At 34.7% G+C, this 13,516-nt stretch overlaps 1 protein-coding gene across 9 annotated transcripts in view; it reads left to right on the top strand.

The window, feature by feature from the left end:
- LOC138385641 (sodium channel protein type 3 subunit alpha) overlaps positions 1-13,516 on the top strand; it is a 77,535-nt gene that overhangs the window by 57,639 nt on the left and 6,380 nt on the right. For 7 of the 9 annotated variants that reach the window (XM_069471935.1, XM_069471958.1, XM_069471931.1 and 4 more), the window contains 3 exons: positions 68-241; positions 9,876-9,998; positions 12,276-12,548. In XM_069471935.1, the coding sequence (XP_069328036.1) occupies positions 68-241; positions 9,876-9,998; positions 12,276-12,548 (570 nt within the window). The remainder of the gene's footprint in view (positions 1-67; positions 242-9,875; positions 9,999-12,275; positions 12,549-13,516) is intronic. The other 2 variants (XM_069471950.1, XM_069471948.1) reach the window with 1 other exon arrangement.

Raw genomic sequence — 13,516 nt, forward strand, 5'->3', positions numbered from 1 at the left:
AATTTTTTTCCCAAATATTTAGAGGAGGCAAGCCATTCAAGTAAAATAAAATATTCTTGATTCACAGGCATTTGAAGATATATACATTGAACAGCGAAAGACTATCAAAACCATGCTAGAATATGCTGACAAGGTCTTCACCTATATATTCATTCTGGAAATGCTTCTCAAATGGGTAGCTTATGGATTTCAAACATATTTCACTAATGCCTGGTGCTGGCTAGATTTTTTGATCGTTGATGTAAGTATCCTGAATGATGTTTATGAAATTATTTTTAAAAGAAGCAAGTTGACATTTTATATATTTCTATGATTAAGACCTTGACTTTTTGAGTACCTAGTTTCACTAATGCTGACATAATTATGCATTGTTTTTTTAAAAAAATTATAATAAATGCAACAATGAAGAATGGCTCATAGAAAAGAGTAAGGGAGGTCCTAAAAATGTGGACAGTGGTTAAGAGAAAACGCACATGGAGAATTGTTCTATACCACAAGCAGAAAGCTCTTTGTTTCTGAAAGTTAAGGACCTCAAGCTAAGGAATAGCTAAACAATCTATAATTGACAAATCTAAGCACTTAGCTTATTAACAGTTCAATTAAAAAAAAAAAAAGCCTCCAGGAAGCAAAATCAAGACAGATTTGAGGGGCCAGGAATTGTGAGAATTGCACTTTAATCCCTTACTAGAGTACACGTGACCAAATACTATTAAATGAACCCATTTACTGTATTCATTTTGCCACATACCCACAGTGGCAACAAAATGCATTTACATTTTAAATCTGTTGTTGGATATCCCGGTAGCTAATCAGATACTTACCATGCAAAGAGTTAGGTGTAGGTCTGTTCTGAATCTGATTACCCTGGGGTGAGCAGTCACAGGAACATTGCCAGTTATGGAATCTATCTGACTTGCAGCCTATTTTTTAATTACAAAGCACTGGGGCAAAATGACAGTCTTCTGGTTCTTTGTAGTCTGTGATATTCCATTGCACAAGGCTTCAGAGTCTCCAACAAAACAAGATGCTTCAAGCACTATCTCTAGCTGTTTCCTAGCAATCATAAAGCACTTTATTTTTAGCTCTAACACTCGCCAACATGAATCAATGATTGCCGCATGTGTGCATTCATTCGTTTTATCATTTTTAACAGGTCTGGATCTATCCAAATTCTACTCACCTTCCTCCCACGCATACATACTCATAATTCTATAACCAAAATGTGTTTAACCCTTTAAATTGATAAGAAATCTGCTGCCAAGTAGCTTTTAATAGACCAGAAATGACTTTCAATTTCCATGGCTGGCCTTTCATGAATAACAGAGATGAATTTTAATATTGCTCTGAAAAGCTATCTACAAACGGAAGTTTAATATTTTCACATTCTGTGGCTAGAATGGACCTTCAGGAATATCTAGCCTTTATTCTAAACATTAGGAAACTGAAGTCTCAATTTAAATAATTTTCCTTAGATGGCACTGCTGCTTAATAACAAAGCTGACACTAGTGTCCAGATTTCCTAATTCTCAATTCAGCACTCTTGAAGATTGCCTGTCTAATCCAGTATAAATGCATTAGTCGTAATAGGCAATTGTGTGTGTATGTATGTGTGTGTATCAGACCGGATTTGAGATTTAGCATTTAAATCTTCTTAAACTTTTCAGAAGATCAAAAAGATACTATTTTTATACAAAAAAAACTATATATGCTATTCTATAACTACATAAACTATACTATAGATGCTGTTTTTGGCCACACAATGAACTAAATCCAGTTTAATTATTTATTTAAAATTTATTGAAAATCATATTTCTTGTGGTCCTTAAGCATTTTTGCACAAATGTCATCCCTGAGAAAATTTATCTGAGCATCTGTCATAACAACTTCAAATTTGGTTCTAAGCTATCCTACAGTGCTGACGTGTTCAAAACAAACTCCAGGAAAAGATTCAACCATCATGAAATATTTATTGCCCACAGGTGATTTCCACTTAACAAACAGCGCAGGTTGAATGGAGATGCTTGATGTTTGCAGCTGTGGAATCCTGTTCCCGGCTTACTCAAGGGCTCATTAGAATCCCGACCAGCTGCTCTGTTGAGGTGAACAAAAGCAGCACAGGGACACTTTCTGATCCCAATATGTATTTCCAATTGCCAGCAAACTCTAGAATCTAATGGTTCCTTCCTTAGTTCTTGACATTTATTGCTGACATTGGCATCCTCAGCGATGAAGCTAGATTGTTATTAGTAACAGTATTAGTAGCACGATATGATGCTTGCCACTTTCTAAGCACTTACTGTGGGAATGCCACTAATTAAGACCCTTACCTAATGATGAAAATTGCTACTGCTGATTTAATGTTTAGTGTGTACAGGTGCTACTAAAAGCACTTTACATATGTAAACTCACCTAATCTTCAATATTCTATGAGTTATAAACAGTAAGTATTATCATTCTGCAGATGCAGACGCTAAGGCAAAGAGAAGTTGTTACTTTCTCAAGTTAACATAGCTTATACGTGGCCAAGCTGGATTTTGTACCTACGTAGTCTGGTTACAGTCTAATGACTGTCTTTCTAACCTGTACATTCCAAACTTTGTTATAAATGTCTCTTTTAATTATAAAGTATTTATTAATCCTTTTAACAATCCTATGATGATGTGTCTTAATATTATCTCTATTTTGCTACAGGTTTTATCTCTAGTTTGCAGGTTTAGAAATGTCATACAGCTAGTAAGTGGCAGAGCTACCTCTGTCCAGCACTAGGCTCTGTGCTCCATATTTTGCAGTAGGGCACAGATCTGTTTGGTATATGGTGTTGAACTAGTCAGAGTTCCCACATGACACTCTAAAGGTGATTGCCTATAAGTGGTGGTGGATGAAAACGATGAGATGGGGCCGTGCTAATATGTACACACCTGCCTTGCAGTTTAGCTGGAGCTCTTACGGAGAGAATTAGATTAAATTAAAAGAACTTTCAGAGAAAAGAACTGAATAACTACAATTGTCACTTCACATCAATTTCTGATCTCTCTCTAGACATACTTCTGTGGAAACAGTCTAGAATGTGGTTTAACTTTTCCGATAAATTCTCCTAGTAGGAATGATTCACTTTGTCCATTTCTTGGGAAACTTTAATTCTCTTTTACCATTATTAATTTATTAATAAGAAACATTTCTCACTGACCAGGTTTAAAAAGATAGTCCTATTAATTTAACTACAAATTTCTATATCCCATTCTTTGAAAGATTATGAATTTCAGCACATAAAGACTTTTAACCTCTAATTCTGGTCTTTCCTGAAACTCCAACCCAAATTTCTATTTCTTCCTAGGTAGTACCTGCTGACACATCTCCTATCTGCGTACATTCATTATCTTTCTCCTCCAGTCATGTGTTTCTTCCTAAATTCCCTATTTAGTCTGGTGTTAATATTTCTACAAAGCCAAACCAGATATCATCTTTAGCCTCTCCTTTACCCTCAAAGCCAATCAATCAGCAAGTTCTCCTCAATGTTAACAACTAATAAACGAGTTAGGAGTCTCACCCCACTTTCCAACACCACATCAACACCACCACAACTAACTGGACCAAGAAGTGGCTCTAAATGTTCTCCCTAGCTCCTGTCACTACCTTGTCAAATATATTCTTTAAGAAGATTCACATGACCCTTTTTCTTCTTAAAGGCCTCTCCATGAGATACAATTCATAGGCCAGTATTCTAAATGGTGACACTAAAGGGAAATAAGGGGCTTCATTTGTAATATTAATAGCTAACCTTTATTGAGCCATAAATTGTTCTATGTCTTTAATGCCTCTTAATTCATTTAATCGTCACAACTTATGAGGTATCTACTTTATTATCCCAATTTTTACATGAGTAAATTGAGGCACAGAGTAGTTATCTAGCTGGTAAGTGAATATGTAACATGTATTAGTTATGTAAAATGTCAACAACAATTCATCTCTTTCCAAGAAGAAATAATTAAACCTGAGGATAGAGTTGTAATTATATACTCCATAAACAGAAACAATCATGCTCATTATCAATCAAACCAGCACTTCAAATATGTTTCTAGTAGTGTCCTTGATTAAAGATGATGCATCCACTAACAAAGATACTGTGATTTGTCTTTTCAGCATAAATAACATGTAGTGTTATTTTGATTTAATCATCTTGAAATTACTAAATTAAGAATTCCATACAAAGGAATAAACTTAGATCATCTGATTCAAAGTCCTCATTTGAAAACCAAAACCAAAAATGATGTTTTGAAATGTTTAAGTGAAATTCTTGTGGAACCCATGGCTTCAGTGTGCCACATAGCGGCCCCCAGTGCTGTGCCCACCAGAATTGACTCCTCCTTTCCTCAGAGACGAACGCTGAGATCTCTGGCTTCCCACTATCACGTACAATGTCACAGTGACCAAGATGCTCTTCCATAGCACATGAGCATTGTGGATTTTCTGATCTTGTACAAAGTTAAAGATCAATAAATAAACTGTAAAAATCTAAGATAAAGTAGAAGGGATGTCAAAGGCAAAGAGGCAGCCCCTGAGTTACAAACTCTGCTTACATAAAAATGAACTCCCATTTCTGACTGATGTTGCATAGGGGATACTCTTTACTTCTCACAGCTACTGGAAATCTTCACTCCCTGCCTGCTGTCTACCTGACCCACCCCAGCTGGCCAAATCCCTCCGTTACCAGTATCCCCAGGCTCCCATCTTCACCAGAGTCCTCTGCCACCATTCCCATGGTAGCTTTGTACCTACCCTCACCATGACCTGAGCCCCTTTCTAGGAGCTGCTTAGCAGATAGGAAATAGGGTTGCTCTGGGGTGGAAGTGGGGAGATGTGCACCTAGCAATCTGAATCCAGGTCCCCTTGCCCTAAGAAATATTGACTTAATGCATATGCTATTTAATATGGTACTATTAATGGGAAAACCTCAACTGCAGGATATACTAAAAGGGGTTTTTGTGGTCTGACAAGGAAACCCTGCCACAATGTGGATTACTGTTTCTATGTTCTGACCTCTGTAGCAAGTACAGATTTTACTGTGTAAGCTAGGATGATGTATTTCATTCTGCTCTCCTGCAGGGTTGGAGAGGTTGGGCGAAGGGACTCAAAAGTGCCCAGCTTTCTTGTATACAAACTTTCTATCAATTCTGTTTCCAGCTCCATCCATTGCACCTCCCTGTTTTCAAGGAACCAGGTGCCAGTAGGTCCAGAACCTTTTGAGTATTCATTGAGACAATCAGACTTGCTTCTAGAGGCACCAGAGTTTCTGCTGCTTTTTCTCTGATGAGAAAGTAATCATTCCTTGTGCTTTCTGTAGTTTCAAGCTTTTTAAAAACTTTACTCCTTATTGTCTTTCTTTCATTCTCTCTGTATTCCTTTGCTTTTCTGCTAGTCAAATTTCACTAGGAAGTATAAATATGTAAAACAGATAGATTACAATGAAAGTTTAGAAAGAATATATATTTTACTATTTGGTTAATGACCTATAACTTACTGATTTGCAGGAGCTCTTTTTATACTGAGGAAATTTACTATTTTGTCACATGTGGTACAAATATTTTTCTTACTTGGGCTTTTGTCTCTTGACTTTTTTGGCCATACAGAAATTTTTCACATGGATTTAGTCCAATTTATGAAGCTTTTTGTTTTCCTTGGTTTTCTCATGCTTACGAACGAAGGCCTACTTCAAGACTGTGAAAAATAGTCTCTAATTTTTTTCCAGTTTTATAGTTTAAGGAGTTTTTCTTTTTTCTTTGTCCATTAAATTTTATGTTTTAATTTTTTTTTTGCCATTATTGCAAGCTTTTTATGTTTTAATTTTTGACCAATCTGGAATTTAATTTGGTGTAAGAGGTGAGGTAAGGCTTCAATATTATTTTTCTCTAAATGGTTTCTCTTTTAATGAATAATCACTGGGTTTTTTTCTTCTCCTCTCATTTAAAACCCTCCCCTTCACCACATGCTAAATCCCAGGATGTGCTGGGTCTCATTTGAACTTTATTTTTTGTTTCATTCATTTCTTTGTTTACTACTAATATGACAGCTTTACTTACTGTAGACTTATAATGGATTTTAATACCTGGTGGAATTTGTCCTCTCTGCTTTTCTTTTTAAAACAATAATATTTCAGATTATTCGTATACTTTTATTTTTTTATGTTACTTTTTTTAAAGTTTGTATAGTTCAAAGAGACTTCTACACAAACTTGATAAGTTAATACAAAAAATACATTAGTCAGCCACCTAAAATAATTTATTTTACTGTTTATAATAGTTTTTCACTTGATTCTCTTGGTTTCTTGAGGTCAACAACCATATATCCACAAATAATGACTTCTCCCACTTTTCCAATTCTTACAACTCTTCTGTTTTCCAGAAAGTGTTAAATAATAATCTGAGTGAAGGGCATATTCGTTTATCTGCTTTTCATGAGAATGCTTCTAGATTTCACCATCATGAATTCTACAAGCTTTTAGTTTGAAATGTATCTTTAGAATGTATGGAGGTGATATGTGGTTTTTATCTTTTAACTGTTGGTGTCTAACTTTAAAAATTATCTTTAGCCATTTTTAAGGGAAATAAATTCCTATTGCTTGGCTCATGAACCAATCACAGGATTTCCAGGCTGTTCTTCAGAACCATGGACTCCCTTACTTAGATTATTCTTTTCTTTCTCAGTCTCAGTTGCCATAGGAATGTGGAAAGGTGTGAATGACAACTGAATCACCCCTGAAACCTCTAGCACACACCTTTTCATTTATTCACTGTGTAGTGAGGTACAGTCCCTAGATTCATGCAAATTAATACTAAAAGTTCAGTTTTTTAAAATGGGTGTCTGTTAATTTTGCACACATTAGCAAGAGTTCCTTTTGTGTTAACACAAAAGAGATGAAGATGAAAACACTCTGTATTGAAAGATAAGGGACAAATTTGCTGAGGTGAAAACACTAGACTTTAAAAAAAGAAGACCTAAATTCCAGTTATATCCTCCCTATTTCTGTCTTTTCTTGGGTTAGTCATTTGACCATTCTGACACAAAGATAATGAGTAAAAAAAAATTATTATAAATTGTAAATCACCCTATCAATATAGGAAATTGTCTTCTAACTTTTCAGTATGTTGCAAATCTTTAAAATTTTTGCAAGGAGCTACCTCTGCTTGTAATAGATTTGAAAGGTCTTATTTCAAAATTGCCTTAAAGCATATTACGTCTTTTACAAGTCAAATATAAACCAGAAAAAAATATTGTCCAGGTACTGTGGCTTATGCCTGTAATCCTAACACTCTGAGAGGCTAAGGCAGGAGGATTGCTTGAGGTTAGGAGTTCGGGATCAGTCTGAGCCAGAACGAGACCCTATCTCTACAAAAAATAGAAAAATTAGCCAGATGTGGTAGCTCACGCCTATAGTCCCAGCTACTTGGGAGGCTGAGGCAGGAGGATTGCTTGAGCCCAGAAGTTGGAGGCTGCCATGAGCTATGATGATGCCACTGCACTCTAGCCAGGGCAACAGAGAGAGACTCTATCTCAAAAAAAAAAAAAAAAAAGAAAAGTATATGATTGAGCAGATTTCGATAATCTTATTGAGTAATTTGCAAGGAAAAAATAATCATTTTAGGTTACTTAATTAGGCCAATCTGCAATGAATATTCCCCAAATCCTAAAATATCTTTTAAATTCCCTTTATTTTCCTAAATAAATCAAATATGCAGCAGATCCCAGCACAAGTTTAGGAAATCCAATGTCAGAAAGCTTTTATGGTCTCCTTTTTGGAGCTTGTAGAAACTCTAGGACACATGCCATCTAGAAAAATGGTAGTGAGTTCCTCCAATCCTCAATATATCATGGCGGCAACTTTGGCACTTTGCTGTCTGGGATGTGAGGTCCATTAAAAAAGTGCAGTTTCACTAATGCCCAGCTTCACTAACACCACACAGTTCCATGTCCATGTAGGGTGGTTATAAACAGGTGATGCCTGCCAGCCTTTGAACCCACAACTTTCTATCCGTCCAGCACACACTGGTGCTGGATATTACCTTTCTTTTCTTTTCAAAGCATGAACTTCCTTACTTCAAGGTTCTGAGAAATTTGTAGGCACTTCTCCTTAAAATCCCAGTTCTCAAATAAAGGACTTGGTTGGGAGGATGAAGAAAGTCTTCAGGTGGTAATTCCAGACACATAAAGAAGTTGTTAATGCCTCCTGAGGAAAAGGAGCCCAGAACATAGAAGCCTGCGTGTTCTCTAATAACCTTTCCGATCTTTCCAGTCTTCTGTACCAGTGAACCCAAGACAGAAATGAATAGCTTAATAAATTATCCTGCCACTAATCAAGTTTAACATTCAAGTCATGTATTATTCTGTTCAATTCTGTGAGATGTATGCTAAATTAAACAACGAGGGGACAGTGGCTTCATATGCCTTTAAAGCCTAGGTTCTGGTTTGGGTGTCACTCTTTTTATCACGCTTTTTGGGCAGACCATTGATTTCATCCAACTTCACAAGGTTGTTGGGAGAATTCACTTAGATCCATTTTCAATAGCCTTTTTCACAGGAAATTAAACTCTAATGCCCTTAAGCCATCCAATGGATATAATGAATTAACTTCTCTCCTATGCATCAAGGAAAGCAATGCTTATTTGCCATCCTTGCAAGCCCTGAGAAGATGATCATTAAAATTATTGTGTATGCTCTATGATTCAAATGAAGAACAAATTTTTTATAATGGATGCAAAAAGGTTAAGATATGCTTTTGAAATCAGACCATTTGAGTTCAAGTTGCCAACTCCACCTCTTACTAGCTGTGCAACCTTGGTTTTTTTTTGGTGTATGTAGGGGGGATGACACTCAATTTCCTCCCCATTAAAAAGGTAATAGTGACAGTACTTCCTTGGATTTACATAAAGAAAATCAAAGCAAATAATTTCAGAACCCACCTCCCCCCCTCCAAAAAAAAAAGACATATCTTGTTTAATCTTTCACAAATTTAAGTAAAATTCAGCAAATGTATAAATACAGGTTGAGTATCCCTTATCAAAAATGCTTGGGACCAGAAGTGTTTGGGATTTTGGATTTTTTTCGGTTTTTGAAGTATTTGCATTATATTAATTGAGCATCCCTAATCCAAAAATGCAAAGTGTTCCAATAGGCATTTCTTTTGAGCATCATTTTGTTTCTCAAAAACGTTTGGCTTTGGAGCATTTTGGATTTCAGGTTTTTGAATTAGGGATGCTCAACCTGTATCAGAAAGATGTATGACCACTCTGAACAAGAGATACTATATTCTAAATCGTAAGTCCAGTAGTTTGGATAAAAACTTTCTAGATAAAAATTTCCCCTTATTTATTTATCCAACACATATTGATAGCCAACCAGACAGTGTTAGACATGTGAAGAGAAGAATACTTCATTCTAGCTGATAAAAAGCTTATGTGACCTGGAAGAGAAGATATCTAATCAATTAACTCTATTACATGGTAAATGCCTTCAGCACACATAACCAAGACACTACATAAATTCAGGAAAGAAATATGATTTCTAATCAATAATATTAAGGATCTGGCTTTTGAACTAAATCTCAAATTATCGGTTGAAAAGGGATCCATGGTATAAAATATCTAGCTGGAAGTGTTAATAAATGCTTATAAATATGGGCAGGCATCCTAGTTTCACTGATAAGAAAAGCAAGAGTATGAAATGAGGCTGACAATGTGAGATGCTTCCACTGTGTGGAAGATAAAGTTTGCCAAGGTATAGCCAAACCTTTATTTGGTCAGTACCAAGTAGATACCACATTCTATGCCTTTAGTCAACAGTTTATTCCTTGGTGCACTAATTAATTTTTTTTCCTTTTGTAGGTTTCCTTGGTTAGCTTGGTAGCCACTGCTCTTGGCTACTCAGAACTTGGTGCCATCAAATCCCTACGGACACTAAGAGCTTTAAGACCCCTAAGAGCCTTATCCCGGTTTGAAGGCATGAGGGTAAGAAGAATAGAAGCTCTCTAATTATTCATGTCAAAATTACATGTAGGTACTGATTTAGATACAGAAGGGTGCCATACTTTTCTGACACATACTTCATGGAATTACAGAATTAGAGCAAGAATCTTAGGGATCACAAAGCCTAGCCTCCTGAAACGAAAGTTTATTTAAACAGGCCCTCAGAAATTGTGGCAAAACTAAAACTGGAATCCAAGTCTTCTGGTCACAGTTCAAGGCTATTTACACAACATCCTAAAACTGTGTGCTGCCAGTTATTTCTTTTTGTTGCTTACACACATTGAAATAATTACTGACTACTGACATTCATCCTAGAAGGGGAGTTTTCTTCCTCTCAATAGTTTGATTTCTCCAAAATTAGTAGTAATGAATGAAAGGTAAAGTGATTTTTGTGTGCTTTACTTCTTAGATTAATATCAGTAATAAAAATTGTAGCCTCTAACAAAATCTATACGGTCTAAGCAACCAAAGAAGGGGGTTACGATAATTACGTAAGCATTTCAGGCAACCCCCAGATTTTGTTTTATAGATCTCCCTTTTAAGTGAGCATGCTGAATGAGCTTCACTTTTTCCATAGCACTCGTATTTTCCTCTCCAGCTCTCTTCCTTAATATGTATATTACGTATGTAAACATAAAATACACACTTGTATAGATACACACCCACTTGCCACACTCCTCTCAATACTATTTTGCACAAAGGCCAGTTTTGTTTAATCTGGCTCTCAAATACACATGGATAATGAGTTTCTTCTAGGCCACAGGGCTTTTTTGTAAGGAGGAGATTCATTTGGGGCAATAAAAACACTTCAGCCTTGACTTCAAAATTCACTCATCAGAGAGAATGAAACCACTCTCCAGACTTTCCAGAAGCATTGTAATCCAAGAAATATTTGGTTGTTACACTGTAGTTTTATTTTGTTGCTACTGCTAAAGAAAGTTACAAGATAAAATTCATAAAAATTATAATACAGTTTCAAATTCTTTTCAAACCAATCTTTACCATTACTGATATTATGTAAGCCCTCATCAGTTTCATGATTTCATATTGATGGTTCATATTTGAGGGGAGATAGCAATTGAACAAAATTTAAAACTTATCAGTTTGCTTTAATCTGAAGAATATCCTTAAATTTAAAAGTTTTAATTTAGTAATATAGCAGAATCAATATTTCAGCTATAAAATATGATAATGTATTATGCATTTATTTGAAGATAAAACAACTTGTGTAGGTATAGACATCATTTTACAAAGTAGGAAAAATCCTGGCAATACTATATATATATGGCTTAATTTCTAAAAGAAATAAAATTCAAGTAGCATAGGAAATTTTTACAATTTTAGATTTCAGGTTTGATATCAATATAAAATTCCTTGGTATTGATTTCTAAAATAATGTTTACAATGTTTTAAAATAAAACAATAGTTACATTTAATATAAATGCTTACCAGAATAGTCCAATATGAACTACATTTAAATTAGATAAGAAAATTACTGTCGACCTCCCTAAAGATTTCAAAATATGTTTTAATCTTTTCTGAATTTAATGAGAGGCAAAGTGATTAAATTTCCCTTTCACAAAATAGGTCAGCTTGGGTTGATAAACTAGCATGTGCCCCAAAGTGAACATGTAAGAGATTATGGAGTAAAAATAGTGGCGACATATTCAATATTATTATGTCCAGAGATAAATTCCACCTCTTTTCCTAATTTAATATACTTTTTGTTGGGATTTAGCTATAGGAAAAAAGTAACTTAAATTCCTAATCTTTTTCTTCAGAGTCATAAAAAGTTAATTTGATCTGAGGGAATAGATTTAAAGCATTTGAATACTTTATTTGTGAAGGGTTTGTTTACTCACTTTTTCAAATCATCATTCATTCATTAGCGTTCTTGAAAATTAAAAAGTTTTGGAGAAAGATGATTGTTTCTTCTGTTGGTATTTAATGAATCTTTTTTTTTCTTTTTCCTCCAGCATACAAACATTTTCTGACTCCATCTTATTATATCAGGTTTTTGTTTATTTCTTTTCACACTTTGGCATATTTTGCTTTCCTTAAGTCCTTAGCTCTTTAGTTGTGTCACTGTTTGTTTTCCCTTATCATATATGTACTAGAAATTATTAGAAGAAACAATGTGTCTACCTACCTTTTTATTTAACTCTTTCAAACCCATATTAGTACTAAGTAATACTAAATAAATAAATTGTTTCCATTTTAACAATTCATAAGCTGCTTTCTCTTCATTCCCTCTTTTAGGTGGTGGTGAATGCTCTTGTAGGAGCGATTCCCTCTATCATGAACGTGCTGTTGGTTTGTCTCATTTTCTGGCTAATCTTTAGCATCATGGGTGTGAATTTGTTTGCTGGCAAGTTCTACCACTGTGTTAACACGACAACGGGTGACATGTTTGAAGTTAGTGAAGTCAACAATTTTAGCGACTGTCAGGCTCTTGGCAAGCAAGCTCGGTGGAAAAACGTGAAAGTAAACTTTGATAATGTTGGTGCTGGCTATCTCGCATTGCTTCAAGTGGTAAGTGGCTACTGTATGAGTTTAGAAAACACCTTCAAAGTGTTTCAAGTAAGATTATTTCTCTGATGTTCTTTATTGACTGATTAACATTTGACAGTGGAAGAGTAGTTGATTATAACATCTATAATAGCAGCTTGACTTAAGAAGATGCTGCAGTTGTTTTATATTTTCCCCAGTGTTCCTCAGTGTTTAGTATGTTTTAATGTGATTTTATATTTCTCCTTCCTATTTTTTCTTGTCATATTATTGAACTCTACTGTCATTTTTAGCTTTCTGTAGCAATCATTGCCAAAGGAGCAATTTTATGTATTAAATTGACAATATATATTTGTACTGATGAATTAAAATGTATGAATTATTAGCCAGATAATTTATTATGCCAATGTCTAAGAAGTGTTATTCTAGTATGTGTGAAAGTACAAATCTTATGGGGTAGACTTCAAAATATGTAATGTTTAATTTTTTTAACTTGATAGTATATTAACTAGTCAATAATTAGTTGATGAAAATGATTGAATTGTGTTTAAACACAACCCTAGGTTTGAATCATAGAGCTTACCTTTTGATATGAAAGGGAGCTGAGACTGAAATGGGAATTTCATGAATCAAGTCTCTAGTAAAATTTTAGTATACAGCTACTCAGAAGGCTGAGGCAAGAGGATTGCTTGAGCCCAGGAGTTCAAGACCAGCCTGGACAACATAGCAAGACCCTGTACTAACAATAACAAAAAAAAAATTGTGTAAAAAAAAAAAAATAGACTGTCTTCCAAGAGAAATAAAGAAAACAAGCTCTAGACTCTAAATACAAATATTTTTCTATTTTAATTTTATTTCAATCTCTTCATAGGAAATATCATAATATTATACAAAAAGTTATTTATAATAATACTGTCAGATTTTCATCCAGGAAAATATCACATTCTTGCATGAGGTTTTTATGCACAATTCAAATATATGTTGTTTTGCAG

This window comes from Eulemur rufifrons, chromosome 1, assembly GCF_041146395.1.
Source record: "Eulemur rufifrons isolate Redbay chromosome 1, OSU_ERuf_1, whole genome shotgun sequence".
In the NCBI taxonomy this organism is placed as follows: Eukaryota; Metazoa; Chordata; class Mammalia; order Primates; family Lemuridae; genus Eulemur; species Eulemur rufifrons.